General features: G+C 37.1%; 1 protein-coding gene and 1 long non-coding RNA gene across 3 annotated transcripts in view; one reads left to right on the forward strand and one right to left on the reverse strand.

Annotated features, from left to right (window-relative positions):
* The window catches only part of LOC118968307 (uncharacterized), a 98450-nt gene that overhangs the window by 57169 nt on the left and 14816 nt on the right, over nucleotides 1–26465 (reverse strand). The gene's annotated exons all lie outside the window — the stretch shown is intronic.
* DNAJC5B (DnaJ heat shock protein family (Hsp40) member C5 beta) overlaps nucleotides 1–26465 on the forward strand; it is a 60755-nt gene that overhangs the window by 31931 nt on the left and 2359 nt on the right. The window contains exon 3 of the mRNA XM_017659678.3: nucleotides 2401–2572. Coding sequence (XP_017515167.1) covers nucleotides 2401–2572 — 172 coding nt within the window. The remainder of the gene's footprint in view (nucleotides 1–2400; nucleotides 2573–26465) is intronic.

Below are 26465 nucleotides of genomic sequence, written 5' to 3' on the forward strand. Positions count from 1 at the left end.
TCCCACTGAAACCCCTGTTCTCTATTGTTGATGACTTTAGAGAGAGACAAGTTTCTGCCAAGCAGATTTGGAACTTGGAATAAGAGTGTACGAACTAACAGTATCATTTATGATGATAGATTGGATGTTCATATAACAGTATGGACTTATGTGGGCTCACCTGGGAACCTAACCTCCAGGCATGACATTCTTTCCATGGGAAGAGATGTCTGGAGTTTTAGATAATTTTTACAACTAGCACCTGATTGCATATTGGGGCCTACTTGAATAAAAATGAGTATAGATTTTCTTGCTCAGAAAGTTGGCAGGATTGATCAAACTTCATATAGACAAGCAGAAATCGTCCAGTTGTATAAAAAATAAATAAAATTAATTCCTCATGTGGCTCTTTAAAAATAAAGCTACAAAAAAATCCTGTCTTCTCAAACAACTTGTACCAAAGCCTAATTGCCCAGTGCCCATTGGAGAGGCCTGGCACAGAGTGATCAGGTACTAAGTATGCATTGCACAAATGAATGAGTCAGTGTACTATTGAAAATGTATATTTACAACATAGTGGACACTTACCTGTGCCTAGTACTGTGCCAGCACTATCAGGGATTAGGCAAGGTTATTTCTGCAATAGACAAGCTAGTTGTAATAAAGAACAAAACAGTATACGAATTAAAGAAAATTTTCAGAGAAGAGAAAAATAGGGGACTTGCATAATAAAAACAAAAAAGGGCAAAAGTAGGTAGAGAAAGGAGGAGCTTGTTTGAGCAATGGCTCAGGAATACTAAATAGAAGGGTCTCAGAGGCAGTGAGGAGGGAGGTGTTTCAGTTTTGTTTTCACAGTGATTTACCTAAGTCTGAGAAAATACAGAGCACCCAAAGCAAAAAGGTTATAGGTGTGAGAATGTGACTGAAGTTCCTTCACTCTAAGTCAACTGTCAACTGGGGCCAGAGACAGAGGGAGCCTGGGCTAGTAAGTAGAAGTGGGGCAGAGGGGCATTGTCAACATTAGAGATTTCTACCTTAAATGCACACATACAGTGATCTTTATCTTCTTTGCTTCCTTTATGGGATAAAATCTGCATTTTGATTCAAAGAGATATAAACCACTTCCTTTCTATTTCAAATAATGCATTTTAAACAAAACCATACATATATTTTTCTCAGTTAAAAAATGGCTTACTTATTTTAACTTTCAATAGGGGCACTGGGAGAGTATCTTTTAATCTTTAACCATGGTGAACTTAGTGAGCAAACCTTTTATACACTTGGGAAATCCTGGTGCTGTTTACTAGGAGGAATAAATTACTTGTTTATCTATGATTTTATAGATGCATCAGTTCAGTAGGTATTTATCAAGTGCCTACCACATTTCAGCTAATAAGTCCTTAGGTAGGAAGGAATGAAAGATGACTAACATACAGCTCTAGCTTTCAGGAAGGTCTAACATGAGACAGATCTACGAACTGATCAATGTACCAGAGTGCAGATAAAACAAACACCATGGTACAAGTTCTTATGTAGTACAAATGGGGCACAAAGGAGGGAGTAATTGTTCAGGGTGTGGTGAACAGGAAAGATGTCAGAGAGAGGATCTGTAAGATGAATCTTAAACACACAGCGGGTATTTGTTACTTGCCTGGGGAATGGGGGTTGGGCATCTAAGGAGATAAATCCATAGGGAGCGCAAAGCTATGGCAGGAACAGGCCAGCTAGTACAGGGGAGGGCTTGGCAGAAGCCAGTTGGCCATTAATAAGGAGTTCTAGCCTTTTCTAAGAGGCAGAAGAATTGCTGCATGGCTCAAGAGAACATTTATCTCAGAAAACTCCAGCAGCAATGTGCAGAGTGGATTAGCAGGCAAGAGCGGAGGCAGGGAGGCCAGTTAGGAGGCTACTGAAGTGTTCAGAGCAGAGATATTAGGATCTGTTCTAAAGCCCTATCAGTCAGGACAGAGAGGAGCAGGAGGGTGCAAGAGTTCTTGAGGAGAGAGACTCTGCAGACTTGGTGAGTAAGAGAAATGGGGGGAGGGGGAGGGAGGTGGAGCTATTAATAGCTCTTCTTTTATGACAAGGATTCAGTCCCCTTGAGTAGCTCATTTAACATAGAGGTTATGTTTGTTGTTTTCTTTGCTCTACTCTTAATAATGATCACCAGAGCTTAAGAACGAAGAAGAAAATGTCAGACTTTATTACTTTGGCTACAAGCCATTTCCTCTGGCCTTAACTAGTTAGGCAAAACTTTATGAAGAATTAGTTTCCAAGGAAACTAAAAATACAGTCCTTACACGGAACAAGGATGAGTGTGAGCCGTGATGCGTCTGGGCCTCCGGAAGCGCACGAGCGCTCAGTGAACTTCTGGTCTCCCGCAGCCACAGCCCTTCACGTGTCTCGCTGGACTTTGCTCCCCAGACCCTGATCGCCGTCATCGGCCTCCTGACCGGCTGCTATTTTTGCTGCTGTCTATGCTGCTGTTGTAACTGCTGTTGTGGACGCTGCCGGCCCCGGTTGTCAGTGCCAGAGGAGGATTTCTACGTGTACCCTGAGGATCTTGAAGAGCAGATCAAGACCGATATGGAAAAAGGTGGGTAAGTTGAGGGCAGAGATAGTAGGCATCCCTTCACAGGTGTGAGCAAAGATTAGGTCCCTGGTGATGGTTGAACTAAAGTGAGATGCAATAAGCACACCGGGGAGCCCCACGATGTCAGCCTTTGTACTTTTTTTTTTTAATTTTATTTTGGTATCATTAATCTACAATTACATGAAGGACATTATGTTCACTAGGCTCCCTCCATCACCAAGTCCCCCCCGCATACCCATTCACAGTCACTGTCCATCAACATAGTAAGATGCTGTAGAATCACTACTTGTCTTCTCTGTGTTGCACAGCCCTCCCCATGCCCCCCCCCCCACATTATACATGTTAATCATAATGTCCCCTTTCTTTTTTCCTGTCCTTATCCCTCCCTTCCCACCCGTCCTCCCCAGTCCCTTTCCCTTTGGTAACTGTTAGTCCATTCTTGGGTTCTGTGCTTCTGCTGCTGTTTTGTTCCTTCAGTTTTCTTTTGTTCTTATACTCCACATATGAGTGAAATCATTTGGTACTTGTCTTTCTCCGCCTGGCTTATTTCACTGAGCATAATACCCTCTAGCTCCATCCATGTTGTTGCAAATGGTAGGATCTGTTTTTTTCTTATAGCTGAGTAATATTCCATTGTGTATATGTACCACATCTTCTTTACCCATTCATCTACTGATGGACACTTAGGTTGCTTCCATATCTTGGCTATTGTAAATAGTGCAGCAATAAACATAGGGGTGCATCTGTCTTTTTCAAACTGGAGTGCTGCATTCTTAGGGTAAATTCCTAGAAGTGGAATTCCTGGGTCAAATGATATTTCTATTTTGAGCATTTTGAGGAACCTCCATACTGCTTTCCACAATGGTTGAACTAATTTACATTCCCACCAGCAGTGTAGGAGGGTTCCCCTTTCTCCACAACCTCGCCAACATTTGTTGTTGTTTGTCTTTTGGATGGTAGCCATCCTTACTGGTGTGAGATGATATCTCATTGTGGTTTTAATTTGCATTTCTCTGATGACAAGCGATGTGGAGCATCTTTTCATGTGTCTGTTGGCCATCTGAATTTCTTCTTTACAGAACTGTCTTTTCAGCTCCTCTGCCCATTTTTTAATTGGATTATTTGCTTTTTGTTTGTTGAGGTGTGTGAGCTCTTTATATATTTTGGATGTCAACCCTTTGTCGGATCTGTCATTTTCAAATATATTCTCCCATACTGTAGGATACCTTTTTGTTCTATTGATGGTGTCCTTTGCTGTACAGAAGCTTTTCAGCTTGATATAGTCCCATTTCTTCATTTTTGCTTTTGTTTCCCTTGCCCGGGGAGATATGTTCAAGAAGAGGTCACTCATGTTTATATCTAAGAGATTTTTGTCTATGTTTTTTTCTAAGAGTTTCATGATTTCATGACTTACATTCAAATCTTTGATCCATTTCAAATTTACTTTTGTGTATGGGATTAGACAGTGATCCAGTTTCATTCTCTTACATGTAGCTGTCCAGTTTTGCCAGCACCATCTGTTGAAGAGACTGTCATTTCCCCATTGTATGTCCATGGCCTCTTTATCAAATATTAGTTGACCATATATGTTTGGGTTAATGTTTGGAGTCTCTAATCTGTTCCACTGGTCTGTGGCTCTGTTCTTGTGCCAGTACCAAACTGTCTTGATTACTGTGGCTTTGTAGTAGAGCTTGAAGTTGGGAAGTGAGATCCCCCCTACTTTATTCTTCTTTTTCAGGATTGCTTTGGCAATTTGGGGTCTTTGGTGTTTCCATATGAATTTTTGAACTATTTGTTCCAGTTCATTGAAGAATGCTGTTGGTAATTTGATAGGGATTGCATCGAATCTGTATATTGCTTTGGACAGGATGGCCATTTTGATGATATTAATTCTTCCTAGCCAGGAACATGGGATGAGTTTCCATTTGTTAGTGACCTCTTTAATTTCTCTTAACAGTGTCTTATAGTTTTCAGAGTATAGGTCTTTCACTTCCTTGGTTAGGTTTATTCCTAGGTATTTTATTCTTTTTGATGCAATTGTGAATGGAATTGTTTTCCCGATTTCTCTTTCTAGTATTTTATTGTTAGTGTATAGGAAAGCCACAGATTTCTGTGTGATAATTTTGTATCCTGCAACTTTGCTGAATTCCGATATTAGCTCTATTAGTTTCAGAGTGGAGTCTTTAGGGTTTTTTTATGTACAATATCATGTCATCTGCAAATAGTGACAGTTTAACTTCTTCTTTACCAATCTGGATTCCTTGTATTTCTTTGTTTTGTCTAATTGCCATAGCTAGGGCCTCCATTACTATGTTGAATAACAGTGGGGAGAGTGGGCATCCCTGTCTTGTTCCTGATCGCAGAGGAAAAGCTTTCAGCTTCTCGCTGTTCAGTATGATGTTTATCATATGCTGCCTTTATTATGTTGAGGTACTTGTCCTCTATATCCATTTTGTTGAGAGTTTTCATCATGAATGGATGTTGAATTTTGTCAAATGCTTTTTCAGCATCTATGGAGATGATCATGTGGTTTTTGTCTTTCTTTTTGTTGATGTGGTGGATGATGTTGATGGATTTTCGAATGTTGTACCATCCTTGCATCCCTGGGATGAATCCCACTTGGTCATGGTGTATGATCCTTTTGATGTATCTTTTAATTTGGTTTGCTAATATTTTGTTGAGTATTTTTGCATCTACGTTCATCAGGGATATTGGTCTGTAATTTTCTTTTTTGGTGGGGTCTTTGCCTGGTTTTGGTATTAGGGTGATGTTGGCTTCATAGAATGAGTTTGGGAGTATTCCCTCCTCTTCTATTTTTTGGAAAACTTTAAGGAGAATGGGTATTATGTCTTCTCTGTATGTCTGATAAAATTCTGAAGTAAATCCATCTGGCCTGGGTTTTTTTTTCTTGGGTAGTTTTTTGATTACCGCTTCAATTTTGTTGCTGGTAATTGGTCTGTTTAGATTTTCTGTTTCTTTCTGGGTCAGTCTTGGAAGGTTGTATTTTCCTAGGAAATTGTCAGTTTCTTCTAGGTTTCCCAGCTTGTTAGCATATAGGTTTTTATGGTACTCTCTAATTATTCTTTGTATTTCTGTGGGGCCTGTTGTGATTTTTCCTTTCTCGTTTCTGATTCTGTTGATGTGTGTTGACTGTCTTTTCCTCTTAATAAATCTGGCTAGAGGCTTATCTATTTTGTTTATTTTCTCGATGAACCAGTTCTTGGTTTCATTGATTTTTGCTATTGTTTTATTCTTCTCAATTTTATTTATTTCTTCTCTGATCTTTATTATGTCCCTCCTTCTGCTGATCTTAGGCCTCATTTGTTCTTCTTTTTCCAATTTCAATAATTGTGATATTAGACCATTCATTTGGGATTGTTCTCCCTTCTTAAAATATGCCTGGATTGCTATATACTTTCCTCTCAAGACTGCTTTTGCTGTATCCCACAGTAGTTGGGGTTTTGTGTTGTTGTTGTCATTTGTTTCCATATATTGCTGGATCTCCGTTTTAATTTGGTCATTGATCCATTGATTATTTAGGAGCATGTTGTTAAGCCTTCATGTGTTTGTGAGCCTTTTTGCTTTCTTGGTACAATTTATTTCTAGTTTTATGCCTTTGTGGTCTGAAAAGTTGGTTGGTAGGATTTCAATCTTTTGGAATTTACTGAGGCTCTTTTTGTGGCCTAGTATGTGGCCTATTCTGGAGAATGTTCCATGTGCACTTGAGAAGAAAGTGTATCCTGTTGCTTTTGGTTGTAGGGTTCTATAGATGTCTATTAGGTCCATCTGTTCTAGTGTGTTGTTCAGTGCCTGTGTGTCCTTACTTATTTTCTGTCTGGTGGATCTGTCCTCTGGAGTGAGTGGTGTGTTGAAGTCTCCCAAAATGAATGCATTGCATTCTATTTCCTCCTTTAATTCTGTTAGTATTTGTTTCACATATGTTGGTGCTCCTGTATTGGGTGCATATATATTTATAATGGTTATATCCTCTTGTTGGAGTGAGCCCTTTATCATTATGTAATGTCCTTCTTTGTCTTTTGTTACTTTCTTTATTTTGAAGTCTATTTTGTCTGATACTAGTATTGCAACAGCTGCTTTTTTCTCTTGTTGTGTGCATGAAATATCTTTTTCCATCCTTTGACTTTAAGTCTGTGCATGTCTTTGGGTTTGAGGTGAGTCTCTTGTAAGCAGCATATGGATGGGTCTTGCTTTTTTATCCATTCTATTACTCTGTGTCTTTTGATTGGTGCATTCAGTCCATTTACATTTAGGGTGATTATTGAAAGGTATGTACTTATTGCCATTGCAGGCTTTAAGTTTGTGGTTACCAAAGGTTCAAGGTTAGCTTCTTTACTATCTTACTGTCTAACTTAACTCTTCTCTGAAAAGCCTCAAGGTCCTTGTATTTAAAATTAGGTAAAAGCTCCACCAGGTTATTTCCTCACACCTTCTTTACAGAAGATTACTTTCCTGGAACAGAAATTCATATTCAGTGCCAATTCCACCCAGGTTTCCCTTCTGCAGGGTGACTAGTGATAAATCTATATGCCTCAGTTCTGACACCCCAGAGCTACCAATTCCATTGCAGAGGTCAGATTCTAAACTAAGTAAATCATAATCCTATTTGACTGTATTACTGAGAATCTTTAACCAAAAGGAAAAGTTTTATCCTATTCCTAAATATTTAAGACACAGAATTGATCCAGAATTTGTAGGAGCTGAAACTTACACAATTTGGGCAGTCTTCCCTAAGAAAAAGAACACAAAATTACAAATAGAAAGTTAGGTCTGAAAGTGAGAATCTACTTAGAATGAGAAAAAGAAATCACAATAAATTGCAAAGTTCAAAAACTGACAAATACCATAATTATCACATAATCTAGAAAAATAGCAATGGGTTAATTAACTGCTGGACTCATCTCTATAATACTTTCCTCCATGCTGTCTGGATGCATAGTCATTGTTTGTCTCTTCACTTAATAATAATTTTATATCATTTTTTCTAGGAAGACCAGAAAAATAATTGTCTTTCCTCTAGCATCTTTGATCAAATTTTGTTTGTCATTGGTAGTTAGAAATTTTTCTTTCAGTTTTACAACACATTATTGATGATTAAATTTTTAAGGATTGTTGTCAAATTTGGGAAAACTCCTGTCTAGTTTATGTCATATATAAGATGTAGGATTAGGGAATTTTCCATAGACCACTTTTTGACTCTGAACATTTTAAACACTGTTGCCCCTATATCATCCAGTAATTCCAGGATCAGAACCTACTGGACATATTCATATAGTGACACCACCATGGGCATGGATCTTCATGTCTCCTCAGCAAGTGAGTTGGCACAGTGAGCTATAGGAGATTCCTAAAGCCATTCCTATGCCAGTATGGCCATCAATAACTAACTATATACAAAGTTGTTGCAAACTACACAAATATACCCAACTAAACTCAAATGAAACCTATCCCCAACTCTACTTCCTCTTAGCTGTAAATTTCCCCCAAATCTCCACAGCCTTTCTGTCATTACTCATCAAGAAGAAAAACATGACAGAGGAAAAGTCTAAGTGGAAAGACAGTGTATTTGCTGACTATGGTTAAATGATCTTACTTTTGCAAATCTACAATAAAGTAAACACATTGCTAGGGCCCCAAAAGGTCCTTCGAAAGGACTGCATGGATGAAGTTCCCTGAAGCTTTAAATTTCATTAACTGCATGGTAAATCCATCACTTCTCCTTGTTCTAATCTTCCATTATGAGACTTTATGCCTTATTTGCAGTTAGGTGCATTAGTTGGTTTCAGATTTTCACCCCACTAGTTCGGAGACTTAAAGCAGTTTACAAGTAAAATTAATGTAAGTTAAAGCTTGTAGGGATGAAAAAGCAGATTTCATGTGAAGACTATGCTTTCTAGACTGTGAACCAATAAATGGACTGTGGTCTCTTCTGTTTTTCAAAAGAAAAGGGCCCACTTAAAGAAAATGCACTAGGGGCTACTAGTCATTCAGATGTCAAGTTATTTATAACAAATGATATGCAGCATACATCAAGATTTGAGTCCATCAGAAGGCACTGGTGAGACACTGGGGCTTTGAGAATTTTATTTCAGTGATTCTGAAGTAAAATAAAACATGGCAAACATTTCTCACTTACAGAATTTAATTATCTTATGTTGTACCGGATCATAAAATTTTAGAATTTTAAACTTGTAAGGAATCCACAGAGTCAATTATCATCTCTCCACAGCTTTTCTAGCAGACTGCTGCCTGACCTTATTTGAAAGCTGCCAAGAGTGGGGAGGTTTGGGGCCTTGTATGAAAATAAGAGATACTCATAAAAAGTCAACCACCACAGGAGGGTACAGAGTCAAAGTTAAGTCTACACCAACCTCCTAGCACCAGCTTTCCAATGATAAAAACAATTATTAAATTTTTTGTGTAAATATATGGAGTTTTGGTTGTGTTACAAAAATATTATCATATCTACATATTGTTATTTTTATGCTGCTTCGCAGAGGGAAAATATTTATGAACACTTTCTAATGGATTATGCTTTTAATATCTTGTCTAAGAATTTTAGCATAACTCTATGTCAAGAAGATTTTCTATGTTTTCTAAAAGCTTTATAGTTTTATTTTTAATATTTGTATCTATGACCCATTTTGACTTCATATTGTGTAAGGTAATGAGATTTCGACTGACACTTTCTTTTTTCCATATGGAATTTAATTGTAATATCATTTGCTGAAAAGATGATCCTTTCTCCATAGAATTGTCTTTGTCTTTTTGTCAAAAATCAATTGGCCAAAAAATACCCCAAAGGATTAAAGATGGCGGCATGAGAGGTGAGACAGAAACGTCCACCCCAAACCACATATAATATGAAAATATAACAAATACATCAAATCCTGAAAGAGCAACAGGAAAGAAGGCTGTGGCAGACTGTCTACATGTGGGGAAAACAGCAGACCTCAATGAAAAGGATAACATACCAAAGCTGTGACCCAGAGGGATTCAAGCTCTTACCCCACCCCAGCTCACTGGAGGGAGGAAAAGAAACAGAGCAGGGAAGGGGTGGAGACCTAAGACTGCTGAACATCCAGCCCTGGAGATTTGCTCTGGGAGCATAAACTTACATTACATGGTGCTCTGGAGATTAGTGGGGTTGGAAAACTAAGACAGGTGGAATACTTAGAGAAGCTGAGATGCCAGTCACCTGTGAAAAACAGGGATCCATATCTGGCAACTCTGGGACAAAAGAAAGGTGGGCACTCTGAGAGACTTCCTAACAGTGAGAGGGCTGCTAAAGGGGCAAGGATTTCACAGAGCTTGCTGCTCAGGAGAAAGGACAGATGGACAAAATTGTTTGGGTACACTCTGCCCAGCAGGTTGGGAACTTTTAGGAGCTTCAGGTGCTCCATGCCCCTAGCCTACTATGCAGCTCCAAGGTCCCCCACTGTGATATGTCACCTTCTGCACCTTCCTCTTGGCTTGGCACCAGCTCAAAACCGGCTGCCCCCATGATTGCACCAGGCTACCCAGATGGCAGCTAATAGTGCAAAGAATAGAGGCTTCTCCCTGCATGCTCAGACCACTGGCCCTTGCAGTGGAGACAGGTACTGCAGTCAGGAAGCAGGAAACACCTCTTTCCTCCTGAAAGGCACCAGAGCCCCATCACTCCAAGGGCTGAGCAGCTCCAGAGAGTGGAGCTTCTGGGCACTAGAGGGTGCCACATACAAATATGAAATGTCAAAGGAACCTGGTTCAAACCAAAATCCCACAAACACCAGAAAGAGGGCAAAGTGAAACTGAACTCATCAATCTTCCTGAAAGAGATTTCAAAATAAAAATCGTAAACATGCCCAAGAGGTACAGAAAAATATTCAAGGACTCAGGGAAGAATTCCAGATGGAGATCCAATCATTATGGAATACAGTATCAGACATGAAACATACACTGGAGGGATTTAAAAACAGTTCAGATATAGTGGAGGAGATGGTAAATGGAATAGAAATTAGAGAAGAGGAATACAAAGAAGCTGAGGCACAGAGAGATAAAAGGATTTCTAGGAATGAAAGAATATTGAGAGAACTGTGACCAATCCAAATGGAACAATATTCGCATTATATGGGTACTAGAAGAAGAAGAGAGAGAAAAGGGGATAGAAAGGGTCTTTGAGGAGGTAATTGCTGAAAACTTCCCAATCTGGGAAGGAGATAGTCTCTCAGGCCATGGAGGTGGCCGATCTCCCAACACAGGGATGCAAGGAAGACAACATGAAGAGATATAATAATTGAAATGGCAAAGATCAAGGAAAAGGACAGACTATTAAAAGCAGCCAGAGAGAGAAATAAGATCACGTACAAAGGAAAACCCATCAGGCTGTCATCAAACTTCTCAGCAGAAATCTTACAGGCCAGAAGGGAGTGGCATGATATATTTAATGCAATGAAGCAGAAGGGCTTTGAACCAAGTATACTCTACACAGCAAGACTATCATTTAAATTTGAAGGAGGGGTTAAACAACTTCCAGATAAGCAAAAGCTGAGATAATTTACCTCCCACAATGTGTCTCTGCAGTATATTTTAGAGGGACTGCTATAGATGGAAGTTTTGCTAAGGCTAAATAGCTATCACCAGAAGAAATAAAACCATAGTAAGGAAAGCAGACCAATTAATTACTAAGCAGATGCAAAATCAAATCAACCAACCCCAAAGTCAGTCAAGGGACAGTCAAAGAGTACAGAATATGATACCTAATATGTAAAGAATGGAGGAAGGAGAAGAAGGAGGGAGAAAAAGAAACTTTAGATTGTGTTTGTAATAGATTACTAAGTTAGTTAAATTAGACTGTTAGATAGTAAGGAAGTTACCCTTGAACCTTTGGTAACCACAGATATAAAGTATGCAATGGCAATAAGTACATACCTATGTATAACACCCTAAATGTAAGTAGTCTGAATGCACCAATCAAAAGGAATAGAGTCACTGAATGGATAAAAAAGCAAGACCCATGCATTTGCAGCCTACAAGTTTGTACTTCAAACCCAAAGACATACATAGACTAAAAGGGAAGGGATGGAAAAACATATTTCATGCAATTAATAGGGAGAAGAAAGCAGGAATTGCAGTACTTTTATCAGACAAAATAGACTTCAAAAACAAAGAAAGTAACAAGAGACAAAGAAGGACATTACATAATGATAAATGGGTCAGTCTAACAAGAGGATATAACCATTATAAATATCTATGCACCCAACACAGTAGCACCTACATGTGTGAAACAAATACTAACAGAATTAAAGAGGGAAGTAGAATGCAATGCATTCATTTTAGCAGTTTCAGCACTCTACTAACTCCAAAGGACAGATAAACCAGACAGAAATAAAATAAGGAGACAGAGGCAATCAAACAACACATTAGAACAGATGGACCTAATGGACATCTACAGAACACTCCACTCAAAAGCAGCAAGATACTTTCTTCTCAATTGCACATGGAACTTCTTCAAAAACAGATCATATACGAGGTCACAAAAAGAGCCTCAGTAAATTAAAAAAGATTGAAATTGTACCAACCAGCTTCTCAGTCAAGAAAAGAATGAAACTAGAAATAAATTATACAAAGAAAATGAAAAATCCCACCAACACATGGAGGCTTCACAACATGCACCTAAACAATCAATGGGTCAATGACCAAATAAAAACAGATATCAAGCAATATATGGAGACAAATCACAACAATGATTCAACACCACAAAATACATAGGATGCAGTGAAGGCCATGCTAAGAGGGAAGTATATTGCAATACAGGCTTACCTCAGGAAAGAACAATCCCATATGAACAGTCTAAATTCAAAATTAATGAAACTAGAAAAAGAAGAACAAATGAGGCCCAAAGTCAGTAGAAAGTGGGACATAATAAAGATTAGAGCAGAAATAAATAAAATCAAGAAGAATAAGACAATAGAAAGAATCCATGAAAGCAGGAGCTGGTTCTTTGATAAAATAAACAAAATAGATAAGCCACTAGCCAGAGGTACAAAGAAAAAAGAGAGTCTACACACATAAACAGAATCAGAAATAAGAAAGAAAAATCACTGTGGACACCACGTAAATACAAAGAATTATGAGAGAATATTAAGAAAAATTATATGCTAAAAAATGGACAACTTTCCAGAAAAATACAACCTTCCAAGGCTGAACCAGTAAGAAACAGAAAATCTGAACAGACCAATTACCAGCAATGGAATGGTATTGGTAATCAAAAAGCTACCTAAGAACAAAACCCTTGTACCAGATGGCTTCTTCACCACTGAATTTTATCAAACATTTGGTGAAGAACTAATACCCATCCTCCTTAAAGTTTTTCAAAGAGTAGAAGAGGAAGGAATACTTCCAAACTCATTCTATAAGGCCAGCATCACTCTAATATCAAAACCAGACAAAAAAACACCAAAAAAAATTACAGACCAATATCCCTGATGAACATAGATGCAAAAATACTCAACAAAATATTAGCAAACAGAATTAAAAAATACATCAAAAAGATCATCCATCATGATCAAGTAGAATTTATTCCAGGGATGCAGGGATGGTACAGTATTCAAAAATCCATCAACATCATTCACCACATCAACAGAAAGATGGACAAAAACCACATGATCATCTCCATAGATGCTGAAAAAGCATTTGACAAAATTCAACATCCATTCATGATAAAAACTCTCAACAAAATGGGTATAGAGGGCAAGAGGGCAAGTACCTCAACATAATAAAAGCCATATATGACAAACCCATAGCCAACATCATAGTTAGCAGTGAGAGGCTGAAAGCTTTTCCTTTAAGATCAGGAACAAGACAAGGATGCCCACTTTCCCCTCTTTTATTCAACATAGTTGTGGAGGTCCTAGCCACAGCAGTCAGACAACACAAAGAAATAAAAAGCACTGAGATTGGTAAGAAAGAAGTTAAACTGTCACTGTTTGCAGTTGATATGATATTGGACATAGAAATTCCTAAAGAATCCACCCCAAAACTACCAGAATAACTGTATTCAGCAAAGTTGCAGGAGACAAAATTAATATACAGAAATCTGTTGCCTTCCTATACACTAATGATGAACTAGCAGAAAGAGAAATCAAGAAAACTGCATTTACAATTGCATCAAAAAGAATAAAATACCTAGAAATAAGCCTAACCAAGGAAGTGAAACACCTATACCCTGAAAACTACCAGACACTCATGAGAGAAATTAAAGAGGACACCAGTAAATGGAAACTCATCCCATGCTCATAGATAGGAAGAACTAATATTGTCAAAATGGCCATCCTGCCAAAGTCAATGCAAAGATTCAATGCAATTCCTATCAAAACACCAATGGCATTCTTCAACAAACTAGAGCAAATAGTTCTAAAATTCATATGGAACCACAAAAGACTCCAAAAGCCAAAGCAATCCTGAGAAGGAAGAATAAAGCTGGGGGGATTATGCTCCCCAACTTCAAGCTCTACTACAAAGCCATAGTAATCAAGACAATTTGGTACTGGCACAAGAACAGACCCATAGATAAATGGATCAGAATAGAGAGCCCAGATACAAACCCAAGCATTTATGGTCAATTAATATATGATAAGGAGCCATGGACATACAATGGGGAAATGACAGCCTCTTCAACAACTGATGTTGGCAAACTGAACAGCTACATGTAGGAGAATGAAACTGGATTATTGTCTAACTCCATACACAAAAGTAAATTTGAAGTGGATCAAAGACCTGAATGTAAGTCATGAAACCATAAAGTTCTTAGAAGAAAAAATAGGAAAAAATATCCTGAATATAAACATGAGCAACTTTTTCCTGAACACATCTCCTCTGGCAAGAGCAACAAAAGCAAAAATGAACACATGGGACTATATCAAACTAAAAGCTTCTATACAGCAAAGGACATCATCAGTAGAACAAAAAGGCATCCTATAGTATGGAGGAATATATTTGTAAATTACATATCTAACAAGGGGTTAACATCCAAAATACAAAAAGAACTCACATGCCTCAACACCCCAAATGCAAATAACCCTATTTAAAAATGGGCAGAGAATATAAACAGGCAATTCTCCAAGGAAGAAATTCAGATGGCCAACAGGCACATGAAGAGATGCTCCACATTGCTAATTATCAGAGAAATGTAAATTAAAACCACAATGAGATATCACCTCACACCAGTTAGGATGGCCAGCATTGAAAAAACTAAGAACACCAAATGCTGGCGAGGGTGTGGAGAAAGGGGAACCCTGCTACACTGCTGGTGGGAATGTAAGATAGTTCAACCATTATGGAAAGCAATATAGATGTTCCTCAAAAAAATAAAAATAGAAATACCATTTGACCTAGGAATTCCACTCATAGGAGTTTACCCAAAGAAAACAAGTTCTCAGATTCAAAAAGACATATGCACCACTATGTTTACTGCAGCACTATTTACAATAGCCAAGATATGGAAGCAACCTAAGTGTCCATCAGTAAATGAATGGATAAAGAAGAGGTGGTACATATACAGAATGGAATACTATTCAGCCAGAAGAAGAAAACAAATACTACCACTTGCAACAACATGGATGGAGCTAGAGGGTATTATGCTCAGTGAAATAAGCCAGGTGGAGAAAGACAAGTGCCAAATGATTTCCCTCATTTGTGGAGTGTTAACAGCAAAGCAAAACTGAAGGAACAAAACAGCAGCAGACTCACAGACTCCAAGAAGGAGACTAGCAGTTACCAAAGGGGAAGAGTGAGGGAGTGTGGGTGTGGAGGGAGGGTGAAGGGGATTGAGGGGTATTTTGATTAGTACACATGGCATGGGGGGGCGGGTCACAAGGAAGACAGTGTAGCACAGAGAAGACAGTAGGACTCTGTGGCATCTTACTACACTGGTGAACAGTGACTTATTTGGGGTATGGGGAGGACTTGATAATATGGGTGAATGTAGTAACCACAATATTTTTCATGTGAAACCTTCATAATAGTATATATGAATGATACTTTAGTTAAAAAAGTCAATGGACCATATTTCTGTGGGTCTATTCATGGACTCTATTCTGTCCCATTGATCTAGATGTCTATTTCTTCTCCAATAAAACACTATCTTGCTCTCTGCACCTTTAAGTAAGTCTCAAAATTAGCTGGTATGATTCCTCCAGTCTTGTTGTTTTTCAAAATTGCTTCAACTATTCTAGTTTCAAAATAGCTTTCAGCTATTCTAGTTTTTTTGACTTTCCGTATAAATTTTAATAATTTATCTAAATCATAGAAAAGTACTGATTTTTTAAATTAGAATTGCATTAAATTTGTAGATCAGTTTGTGATGACCTGACAGCTTTCTATATTGAAATTCCTAATCCACCAAAATGGTATGTGTCTACACTTATTTAAGTCTCATTTAATTTCTTTTATGAGTGTTTTATAATTTTCAATATACAGAACTGATACATGTTTTGTTACAGGGATAACTAAGTATTTCATTTTCTGGGGAGCTATTATAAATGGTATTGGTGTTTAATTTTGTTTTTCAATTGTTCATCCCAAATATTTACAATTATTTTGTTGACTTGTTGCTGTGTTCTTGTTAAGCTCCCCTACCAATCTGTATCTGTGTTGTGCATAAATTCCTTGGGATTTTCTGTGTAGATAATTCGTGTCATCTGCAAGTAGAGACAATTTTATTTCTTTCATTCAAATCTGTATGCCTTTTTTCTTGACTAATTACACTGGCTAGGCTTTCCAACGTTTTGTTTATTGCTCTGCTGTCAAATTTGAAATTCTTAGTCTTTTAATCTTTTATACTACATTCTCATTTTGCAACCGGTTTTGCAAATTATATAGCCAGTACTGTCAAAATGTTTTCTGAAAGGGCAATAAATCTGGATTCCAAGCTTGATACTCACTGGCAAGGAATAGGAAAAATGCCTACAGAATGTAATGCTCTGCTTTTAGGGAAGTGGAGGGCTAATTAAGATGATAGGGTGAGTTGGGGGGAGCAAAGGTTTTATATTAATTATTCATCTAAATACTATACTACAGCTTATAGTGCACTTAGAGATTTGGCCAGTATATAAAGACTATAAGGAAATTTATTTTTCACTTATTTGATTTTTAAAGAAGTATGATTAATGTTTCTTTTGTATATTTCTCTCTGACTTTCCAGAAATGCCAAGATACGAAGTATACTAAAGCTAATGAGATAATTCTCTCTCCAGAATAAAAGTTATAGCTGTATAATGCTTTATTGTCTCCTTATGCCTTACTAGACTAATAAAGAAGAGGAAATAGGACGTGCAGCTATTTCTTAATTATGAAAATTCAGATTTGAAGTATCAAACCCTTTCTTTGACTGATAGGCTTATAGAAAGCAATTAGAAATGTTTTTCACCTGCCTTGACATAGTTTAATAATTCTAGTTTTACATCTAAAGCTTATGGTTTCTCTTGGTTATTTTTTATTTTGGCATTTTTCAAACACGCCTACTTCTTGACACTAGCTAAAGCCTAAAGTACCTTCTGATACTGTAACATGGTACCAGTTTCTGTTTGAGAGTAGTGGTACAGGGTGGGAATTGGTACTAGAGAGGAAAGATTTACTTTGGTTATTGTGTCTCTTTCAACCATGTGAAATTATAATCCAGCCTCTACCCTTAAGAAAAGGGGAGAAAGTTAAAAACCATGGTATGTTCAATATTCAGAACTTGTAACCTGTAGAACTTGTAAACTGATTCCTATCTCTTTGTCAAAATAAAAACATACTCCTAGTGGGATCCTAGGAACACAGGGGAATTCCATATTTTTAAGAAATCAATCAGGATCAAATAGAAGAGAAAGTATCTGCGGTGATTCCGTTCCCCCTTTATTGTATTGGAAAATGTGAAACTTGAAAGGTAAAAGTAATGGATACTAGGTTATTTCCCTTCCTTTGAAATGTTCACAAACTAGAAGTTCCATTTTGTGAAATTTTGAGTGTTATTTTTAAAACAATCTCATTTTAGACCCTATACTCCTCTGTTGCCTGAAGGCTGCAATGAAATCTGAATTCTACTAGCCAAGAGGACTTTTACATTATCCTGAGATAGAACCCATTCCCTGAGACTGGAACTGTGTGTGTGTGTGTGTGTGTGTGTGTGTGTGTGTGTGTGTGTGTGTGTGTGTGTGTGTGTGTGTGTATGTGTGTATGTATGTGTGAGAGAGAGAGAGAGAGAGAGAGAGTGAATGTAACAAGATACAGAAGCAAGGGCATCAGTGGTAACCAGTTATTTCTGAACACCCTGGCAAAGCAAACCAATAATATAAGAGCCAAATTAGTTCCTTTTTTTCCAAGCTGAAGGCAATGGACTGAAAACTCCTAGTTAAGCCTTAAAGATGCCTTGTGGAGTCATGATTTCCTTGTTTATTTTGGAAGGAGAGGGAATAAAGTATCTTAAAAAAAAAGATTTTATAATGTTGCCCTTGGATCTAAAAGTGTGAGATTCAGTGCATAGAAAAATCTGTTGATTGCTTAACTGTTCTTGCTACTCACTGGATATAACCCAAATAAATTCACAGCCACTAAGCTGAAAAGGCCATATGGCTTGTAATTAGTCTCTTGCTCTTTGCCAAGATATTGAGACATTTATTACATTTGCTGTTTAACATTCATCACACTTTACTGCCCAAGGCACAAAGGAAGAGATTAAACTCATCCTTTCTCTTTCACCAACCCCCACCCAATCTCCTTCTTACCTCCTTTCACCCAGTCAAAAAGAACCATTTCTAAAAATAATTCATGGAAAATAATTCTTGCAACTAGTCCAAAGTCTTTTGTTTCTTCTTTATGTGAATATATCAAGTAAGCATCATCTAGCTTTGGGGCGGGGCAGGGGAGGCAGGACAAGTAAATCATCCCAGAAAACTGCCCAAAAGCAGCTCAAAGGACCCAAGATTTCTTTGATATTTGGCTGCCGAGGTTCAGTGAAAAACTTACTAGACAGATTTATTTATCAAGACACTCTTTCAACAGCAAACATCTATCGAGCACTTAATATTTGCCTGACACTATGCTAAGGAATAGAGAAACAAAAGACACTTCCTCCCATCTTGGGCCTTACCATCTAGCAGAGGAGATGGGGAGAGAAATGTTAATCACAGAAACAGCTAGTTAACAGGTACAATAAGCCTGACAAAGGAGAAACACAGGGGCTATGATGAGGAACACTAGAGGACATGATCTGGATGCAGCTTACCTGAGGAAGTGACATTTAAAGTCAAGAACTTAAAGTATGAGCAGAAGACAGAGGAGATTACGGGTATGGAGAACTCTAGAAGGGATGACTCTTGATACCAGCAAAGTATTTAGCATAGTATCTCCCTATATCCTGTGGATAAGGTGACAAATGGTGCTCTAGATGCTGGGCAAGGCAGATATAGTTATATTGGGCATTCTATTGAATAGTTTTATCAGAGAATTGAATGGAGCAGAAGTTGTGCAGTGATCATAGTTGCAAACCCCAAAGTGGGATATGCTCAGACAAGGGCTCATACCATCAAAATGTAATGTGACAAATGGAAAGCAGCAGGAATTTCAGACAGTTTGTTAAACAAGAGCAGTAGGATTTAATTAGGAAGAGGGGAAAAGGAGTTGAGAGAAATCCAGGAGGAAAATGTAAAAAAGTAGAGGGTGAAATATTATTTAGCCATAAAAAAGGAATGAAGTACTGATACATGCTACAATGTGGATGAACCTAGAAACATTATCCTAAGTGAAAGAAGCCAGACGCAAAAGGACAAGTATTGTATGATTCCATCTACATGAAATACTGAGAACAGATAAATCCATATAGGCAGGCAGCAGATTGGTGGGTGTCAGGGCCAGGTAGGAGGGAGGGAGGGACAGGATGCAACTGCTTAATGGGTACTGGTTTTCCTTCTGGGGAAATGCTTTGCAACTAGATGGAGGTGGTAAATGACACATTTAGTATATTGTGAGTGTATTAATTTTATTAATGAATTCTACTAGCCAAGAGGACTTTTAGACTATCTACAGATAGAACCCATTCCCTGGGACTGGAACTGTTTGTGTGGGGTGGGGGGCAGGTGTGAGAGAGAGAGAAAGAGAGAGAGAGAAAGTAACAAGATTCAGAAGCAAGAGCTTCTTAACTGTTCACTTTAAGATGGTTAATTTTACATTTTGTAAATCTCAAATCAATTTGAAAGCATATATAGTAGAGGAAAGGGGTGGACCAAGATTTTTCTAGAGAAAGAAACTAAACACTCTTCCTTTAGAAAAGAAGAAGGTTTACTCCCTGCAAATTCACCATGGCAGAGAGTAGAGGACACCACAGATCTAAGCAACGCATCAGTACACACAAAGTGTAGGGAAATAGGGAAGCTGATTACCAGCCTTTTATGCCAGCTGTCTCCACAGCAATATGCTGCTAGTGGCTAAGACAGAGCGCTTTGGAGTCAGACAATCCCATTTCAAGCTCCAACTCTACTAGTAACTGGTTGAGGTTTAGCGAGTAATTCACTTAACTTTTTTATCTGTTACTGATTTTATTAAGTATTAAATACATACAAACATATTATGATTTGACTTTCTACCTTTCATAAAAAGAATATTGCCATTACTTGTTTTTAAATTAAGGTATGATTGATATACACTCTTATGAAGGTTTCACATGAGAAAACAATGTGGTTACTACATTTACCCATATTATCAAGTCCCCGCCCATACCCCAATGCAGCCACTGTCCATCAGTGTAGTAAGATGCAACAGATCCACTATGTGCCTTCTCTGTGCTACACTGTTCTCCCGGTGATCTCCCACACCATGTGTACTAAGCATAATACCCCTCAATCCCCTTCTCCCTCCCTACCCACCAGCCCTCCCACACCCCTCCCCTTTGGTAACCACTAGTTCATTCTTGGAGTCTCTGAGTCTGCTGCTATTTTGTTCCTTCAGTTTTGCTTTAAATGAGGGAAATCATTTGGCATTTCTCTTTCTCTGCCTGGCTTATTTCACTGAGCATAATGTCCTCCAGCTACATCCAGGTTGTTGCAAGTGGTAAGACTTGTTTCTTTCTTATGGCCGAATAGTATTCCATTGTGTATATGTACCACATCTTCTTTATCCATTCATTTACTGATGGACACTTAGGTTGCTTCCATACCTTAGCTATTGTAAAGAGTGGTGCGATAAACATAGGCGTGCATGTGTCTTTTTGAATCTGAGAAGTTGTATTCTTTGGGTATATTCCAAGGAGTGGGATTCCGGGGTCAAACGGCATTTCTATTTTAGTTTTTTGAGGAACCTCCATATTGCTTTCCACAATGGTTGAACTAGCTTACATTCCAACTAGAAGTGTAGGAGGGTTTCCCTTTCTCCATACCCTCACCAGCATATGTTGTTCTTAGTCTTCTCGATGCTGGCCATCCTAACTGGTGTGAGGTGATATCTCATTGTGGTTTTAATTTGCATTTCCCTGATGATTAGTGATGTGGAGCATCTTTTCATGTGTCTGTTGGCCATCTGGATTTCTTCTTGGAGAACTGTCTCTTCATAACCTCTGCCCATTGGTAATCGGGTTATTTGCTTTTTGGGTGGTGAGGCATCTAAGTTCTTTATATATTTTGGATGTTAACCCCTTGTCGGATATGTCATTTACAAATATATTCTCCCATACCGTAGGATGCCTTTTTGTTCTGTTGATGGTGTCCTTTGCCATACAGAAACTTTTTAGTTTAATGTAGTCCCATGAGTTTTTTTTTGCTTTTGTTTCACTTTCTCGAGGAGATGCGTTCAGGTAGAAGTTGCTCATGCTTATATTCAGGAGATTTTTGCCTATGTTGTCTTCTAAGAGCTTTATGGTTTCATGATTTACATTCAAGTCTTTAAACCATTTCGAGTTTACTTTTGTGTATGGGATTAAGCAATAATCCAGTTTCATTATGTTGCATGTAGCTGTCTAGTTTTGCCAACTCCAGCTGTTGAAGAGGCTGTCATTTCTCCATTGTATATGGCTTCTTTATTGTATATTAATTGACTATATATGGTTGGGTTTATATCAGGACTCTCTAGTCTGTTCCATTGATCTATGGGTCTGTTCTTGTGCCAGTACCAAATTGTTTTTATTACTGTGGCTTTGTAGTAGAGCTTGAAGTTAGAGAGCATAATGCCCCCTGATTTATTCTGCCTTCTCAGAATTGCTTTGGCTATTCCAAGTCTTTTGTGGTTCTATATGAATTTTAGAACGATTTTCCCTAGTTCGTTGAAGAATGCTGTTGTTATTTTGATAGGAATTGCATTGAATCTATAGATTGCTTTAGGCAGGATGGCCATTTTGACAATATTAATTCTTCCTATCTATGAGCATGGGATGAGTTTCCATTTATTGGTATCTTCTTTAATTTCCCTTAAGAGTGTCTTGTAGTTTTCAGGGTATAGGTCTTTCACTTCCTTGGTTAGGTTTATTCCTAGGTATTTTATTCTTTTTGATGCAATTGTGAATGGAATTGTTTTCCTGATTTCTCTTTCTGCTAGTTCATTGTTAGTGTATAGGAATGCCACAGATTTCTGTGTATTAATTTTGTATCCTGCAATGTCGCTGAATTCAGATATTAGATCTAGTAGTTTTGGAGTGGATTCTTTAGGGTTTTTTATGTACAATATCATGTCATCTGAAAACAGGGACAGTTTAACTTCTTCCTTGCCAATTTGGATGCCTTTTATTTTTTTGTGTTGTCTGATTGCCATGGCTAGGACCTCCAGTACTATGTTGAATAGAAGTGGGGAGAGTGGGCATCCTTGTCTTGTTCCTGATCTAAAAGGAAAAACTTTCAGCTTCTCGCTGTTCAGTATGATGTTGGCTGTGGGTTTGTCATATATGGCCTTTATTATGTTGAGGTACTTGCCCTCTATACCCATTTTATTGAAAGTTTTTATCATGAATGGATGTTGAATGTTGTCAAATGCTTTTTCAGCATCTATGAAGATGATCATATGGTTTTTGTCTTTCTTTTTGTTGATGTGGTGGATGATGTTGATGGATTTTCAAATGTTGTATCATCCTTGCATCCCTGGAGTAAATCCTACTTGATCATGATGGATTATCTTTTTTATGTGTTTTTTAATTCTGTTTGCTAATATTTTGTTGAGTATTTTTTTCATCTATGTTCATCAGGGATATTGGTCTGTAATTTTCTTTTTTTGTGGTGTCTTTGCCTGGTTTTGGTATCAGAGTGATGCTGGCCTCATAGAATGAGTTTGGAAGTATTCCCTCTCCTTCTACTTTTTGGAAAATTTTAAGGAGGATGGGTATTAGGTCTTCACTAAATGTTTGATAAAATTCAGCAGTGAAGCCATCTGATCCAGCGGTTTTGTCTTAGGTAGTATTTTCATTACCAGTTCTATTTCGTTGTTGGTAATTGGTCTGTTCAGATTTTCCGTTTCTTCCTTGGTCAAGCTTGGAAGGTTGTATTTTTCTAGAAAGTTGTCCATTTCTTCTAGTTTATCCATTTTGTTAACATATAATTTTTCATAGTATTCTCTAATAATTCTTTGTATTTCTGCACTGTCTTGTAGTGATTTTTCCTCTCTCATATCTGATTCTGTTTATGTGAGTGAGTAGACTCTCTTTTTTTCTTACTAAGTCTGGCTAGGGGTCTATCTATTTTGTTTATTTTCTCAAAGAACCAGCTCTTTCTATTGTTTTATTCTTCTCAATTTTATTTATTTATGCTCTAATCTTTATTATGTCCCTCTTTCTACTGACTTTGGGCCTCATTTGTTCTTCTTGTTCTAGTTTAATTAATTGTGAGTTTAAACTGCTTATGTAGGATTGTTCTTCTTTTCTTAGGTAGGCCTGTATTGCAATATACTTTCCTCTTAGCACAGCCTTGGCTGCGTTGCATAGATTTTGCAGTATTGAATTATTGTTGTCATTTGTCTCTATATATTGCTTGATCTCTGTTTTTATTTGGTCATTGATCAATTGGTTATTTAGGAGCATGTTGTGAAGCCTCCATGTGTTTGTGGGATTTTTCATTTTCTTTGTGTAATTTATTTCTACTTTTATACCTTTGTGGTCTGAGAAACTGGTTGGTACAATTTCAATCTTTTTAATTTACTGAGGCTTTTTTTGTGGCCTAGTATATGGTCTGTTCTTGAAAATGTTCCATGTGCACTTGAGAAGAATGTGTATTCTGTTGCCATTATCTTTTAAGTTCCTTGTTCGTTTTAAATCATTTTTTTTCTTTAAGTTTCATTGAGATATTTAATGGACATTTTATTGTTTTTCTTTAAGTTTCATTGAGATATTTAATTGACATAAAGCACTGTATAAGTGTAAGGTTTATAGCATAATGATCTGACTTACATATATTATTAAATGATTTCCACAATTGTTAACCTCCAGCATTTCATATAGATACAAAAGAAAGAAAAAATGATTTTCCTTATATGAGAACTTTTAGGATGTACTCTCCTAACAACTTTGAAATATACTATACAGTAGTATTAACTATAGTCATCATGTTGTACATTACATCCCCAGTACTTATTTATCTTATAACGGGACATTTGTAACTTCCTTTTAACCGCCTTCCTCCAGTTTTCCCATTCCTCATCCCTCTGCTACTGATAAGCACAAATCTGATCTCTTTCTCTGAGTTTGTTTTTTTCAATCCACATGTGAGGTCATGCAGTATTTGTCTTTTTCTAACTTACTTCACTTAGCTAAAACACTCAGTGTCTAGCCATGTTGCTGCAAATGGCAGGATTTCCCTCTTTTTATAGCTGAATTAGATTCCATTGTACATATATGTAATCACATTTTCTTTATCCATTCATCCACTGATGGACACTTAGGTTGCTTCCATATCTTGGTTGTTGTAAATAATGTTGTAAATAATATGTAAATAATAATGTTGTAAATAATGTTGTAAATAGTATAGGGGCACTATGTCTGTTCAAATTAGTGTTTTTTTTCTTTGGATAAATACCCAGAAGTGGAATTGCTGGATAGTATGGTCATTCTATTTTTAATTTTTTGAGGAACCTCCATAGTGGCTGCACCAATCTACATTTCCACCAACAGTGCATGAGAATTCTTTTTTCCACATCCTTGCCAACACTTATTATTTCTTGTCTTTTTGATACTAGTCTTTCTGATAGGTGTGGGGTGATAGATCATTGAGGTTGTGATATACAGTTATAAATTATAACTGTTTAATGATGCTGAGCTTCTTTTCATGTGTCTGTTAGCCATCTGTATATCTTCTTTGGAAAAATGTCTATTTAGGTCTTCTGCCCATTTTTTTAATTGGCTTGTTTGGGTTTTTTTAAAATATTGAGTTGTATCAGTTCTTTATCTATTTTAGATATTAACCCCTTATTAGATATATAATTTGCAAATATCTTCGCCCATTCTAGGATGCCTTTCAGTTTTGTTTATGATTTCCTTCACTGTGCAAAAGCTTTTTAATTTGATGTTATTACATTTGTTTTTTCCTTTATTGCCCTTGCCTAAGGAAAGCCAAAAAATATTGCTAAGACAATGTCTGAGAGTTTACTGCATATGTTTTCTTTTAGGAGTTGTATGATTTCAGGTCTTATATGTAGGTTTTTAATTCATTTTGAGTTTATTTTTTAATATGGTGTTAAGAAAGTGATCCGGTTTTATCTTATGCATATGGCTGTCCAATTTTTCCAATACTGGGAGACTATTTCATATTGATGAAACTGTCTTTTCCCCATTGTATTTAATAGCTTCCATGTCATAATTTAATGACCACATAAGCATGGGTTCTGGCTCTCTCTTTTGTTCCACTGACCTATGTGTGTGTTTTTGTCCCAGTATCATACCATTTTGAATACTATAATCCTTAGTATAGTTTGAAATCCAAGAGTGTAATAACTCCATCTTTTTTTATTTTTTCTTAAGATTGCTTTGGCTATTCAGGGTCTTTTGTGGTTCCATACAAATTTTATGATTATTTGTTCTAATTTTGTGAAAAATGCCATTGATGTTTTGATAGGGATTGCACTGAATGTGTAGATCACTTGGGGTAGTATGGACATTCTAACAATATTAATTCTTACAATCCATCTTTCCATTTATTTCTATTTATTCCATGTCATCTTCAATGTCTTATAGTTTTCAGAGTGTAGGTCTTTATCTCCTTGTTTAAATTTATTCCTATGTATTTCTTATTCTTTTTGATGCAATTGTAAAGGGATTATTTTCTTAATTTCCGTTTCTGATTGTTTTTAGTGTGTAGAAGTGCAACAGATCTTTGTATACTAATTCTGCATCCTGAAATTTTACTGAATTCACTTATTTCAAGGATTTTTTTTTGGTGGAGTCTTTAGGGTTTTCCAAATACAGTATCACATCATCTGTAAATAGTGATAGCTTTACATCTTTCAAATTTGGATGCCTTTTAATTCTTTTTCTTGTTTGATTGCTGTGGCTTGGATTTCTAATACCATGTTGTATAAAAATGGCAAAAATTTACATCCTTGTCCGATTCCTGACCTTAGAGGAAAAACTTCTAGCTTGTGACCATTGAATATGATATGATGTTAGCTGTGGGTTTGTCATATGGCTTTTATGAAAATACCCACTTTGTTGAAATATTTTAATCATAGTGGATGATGAACATAATTTTGAATTTTCAATGAATGGACTTAACATGCAACACTTACCTTCAGTTTGCTTTTTCCCCCATTTTATTTCTGAGATTCATTCATATCATGACTATCTTTCACTCATTTTCACTGATGAATAATATTCCTCTGTGAGAATACCCCATAATTTATTTAACCCTTTTACTGTTAATGGATATGTGGGTAGTTTCCACTTTTTGCCATAACAACA

Source organism: Manis javanica, chromosome 2, assembly GCF_040802235.1.
Source record: "Manis javanica isolate MJ-LG chromosome 2, MJ_LKY, whole genome shotgun sequence".
NCBI lineage: Eukaryota > Metazoa > Chordata > Mammalia > Pholidota > Manidae > Manis > Manis javanica.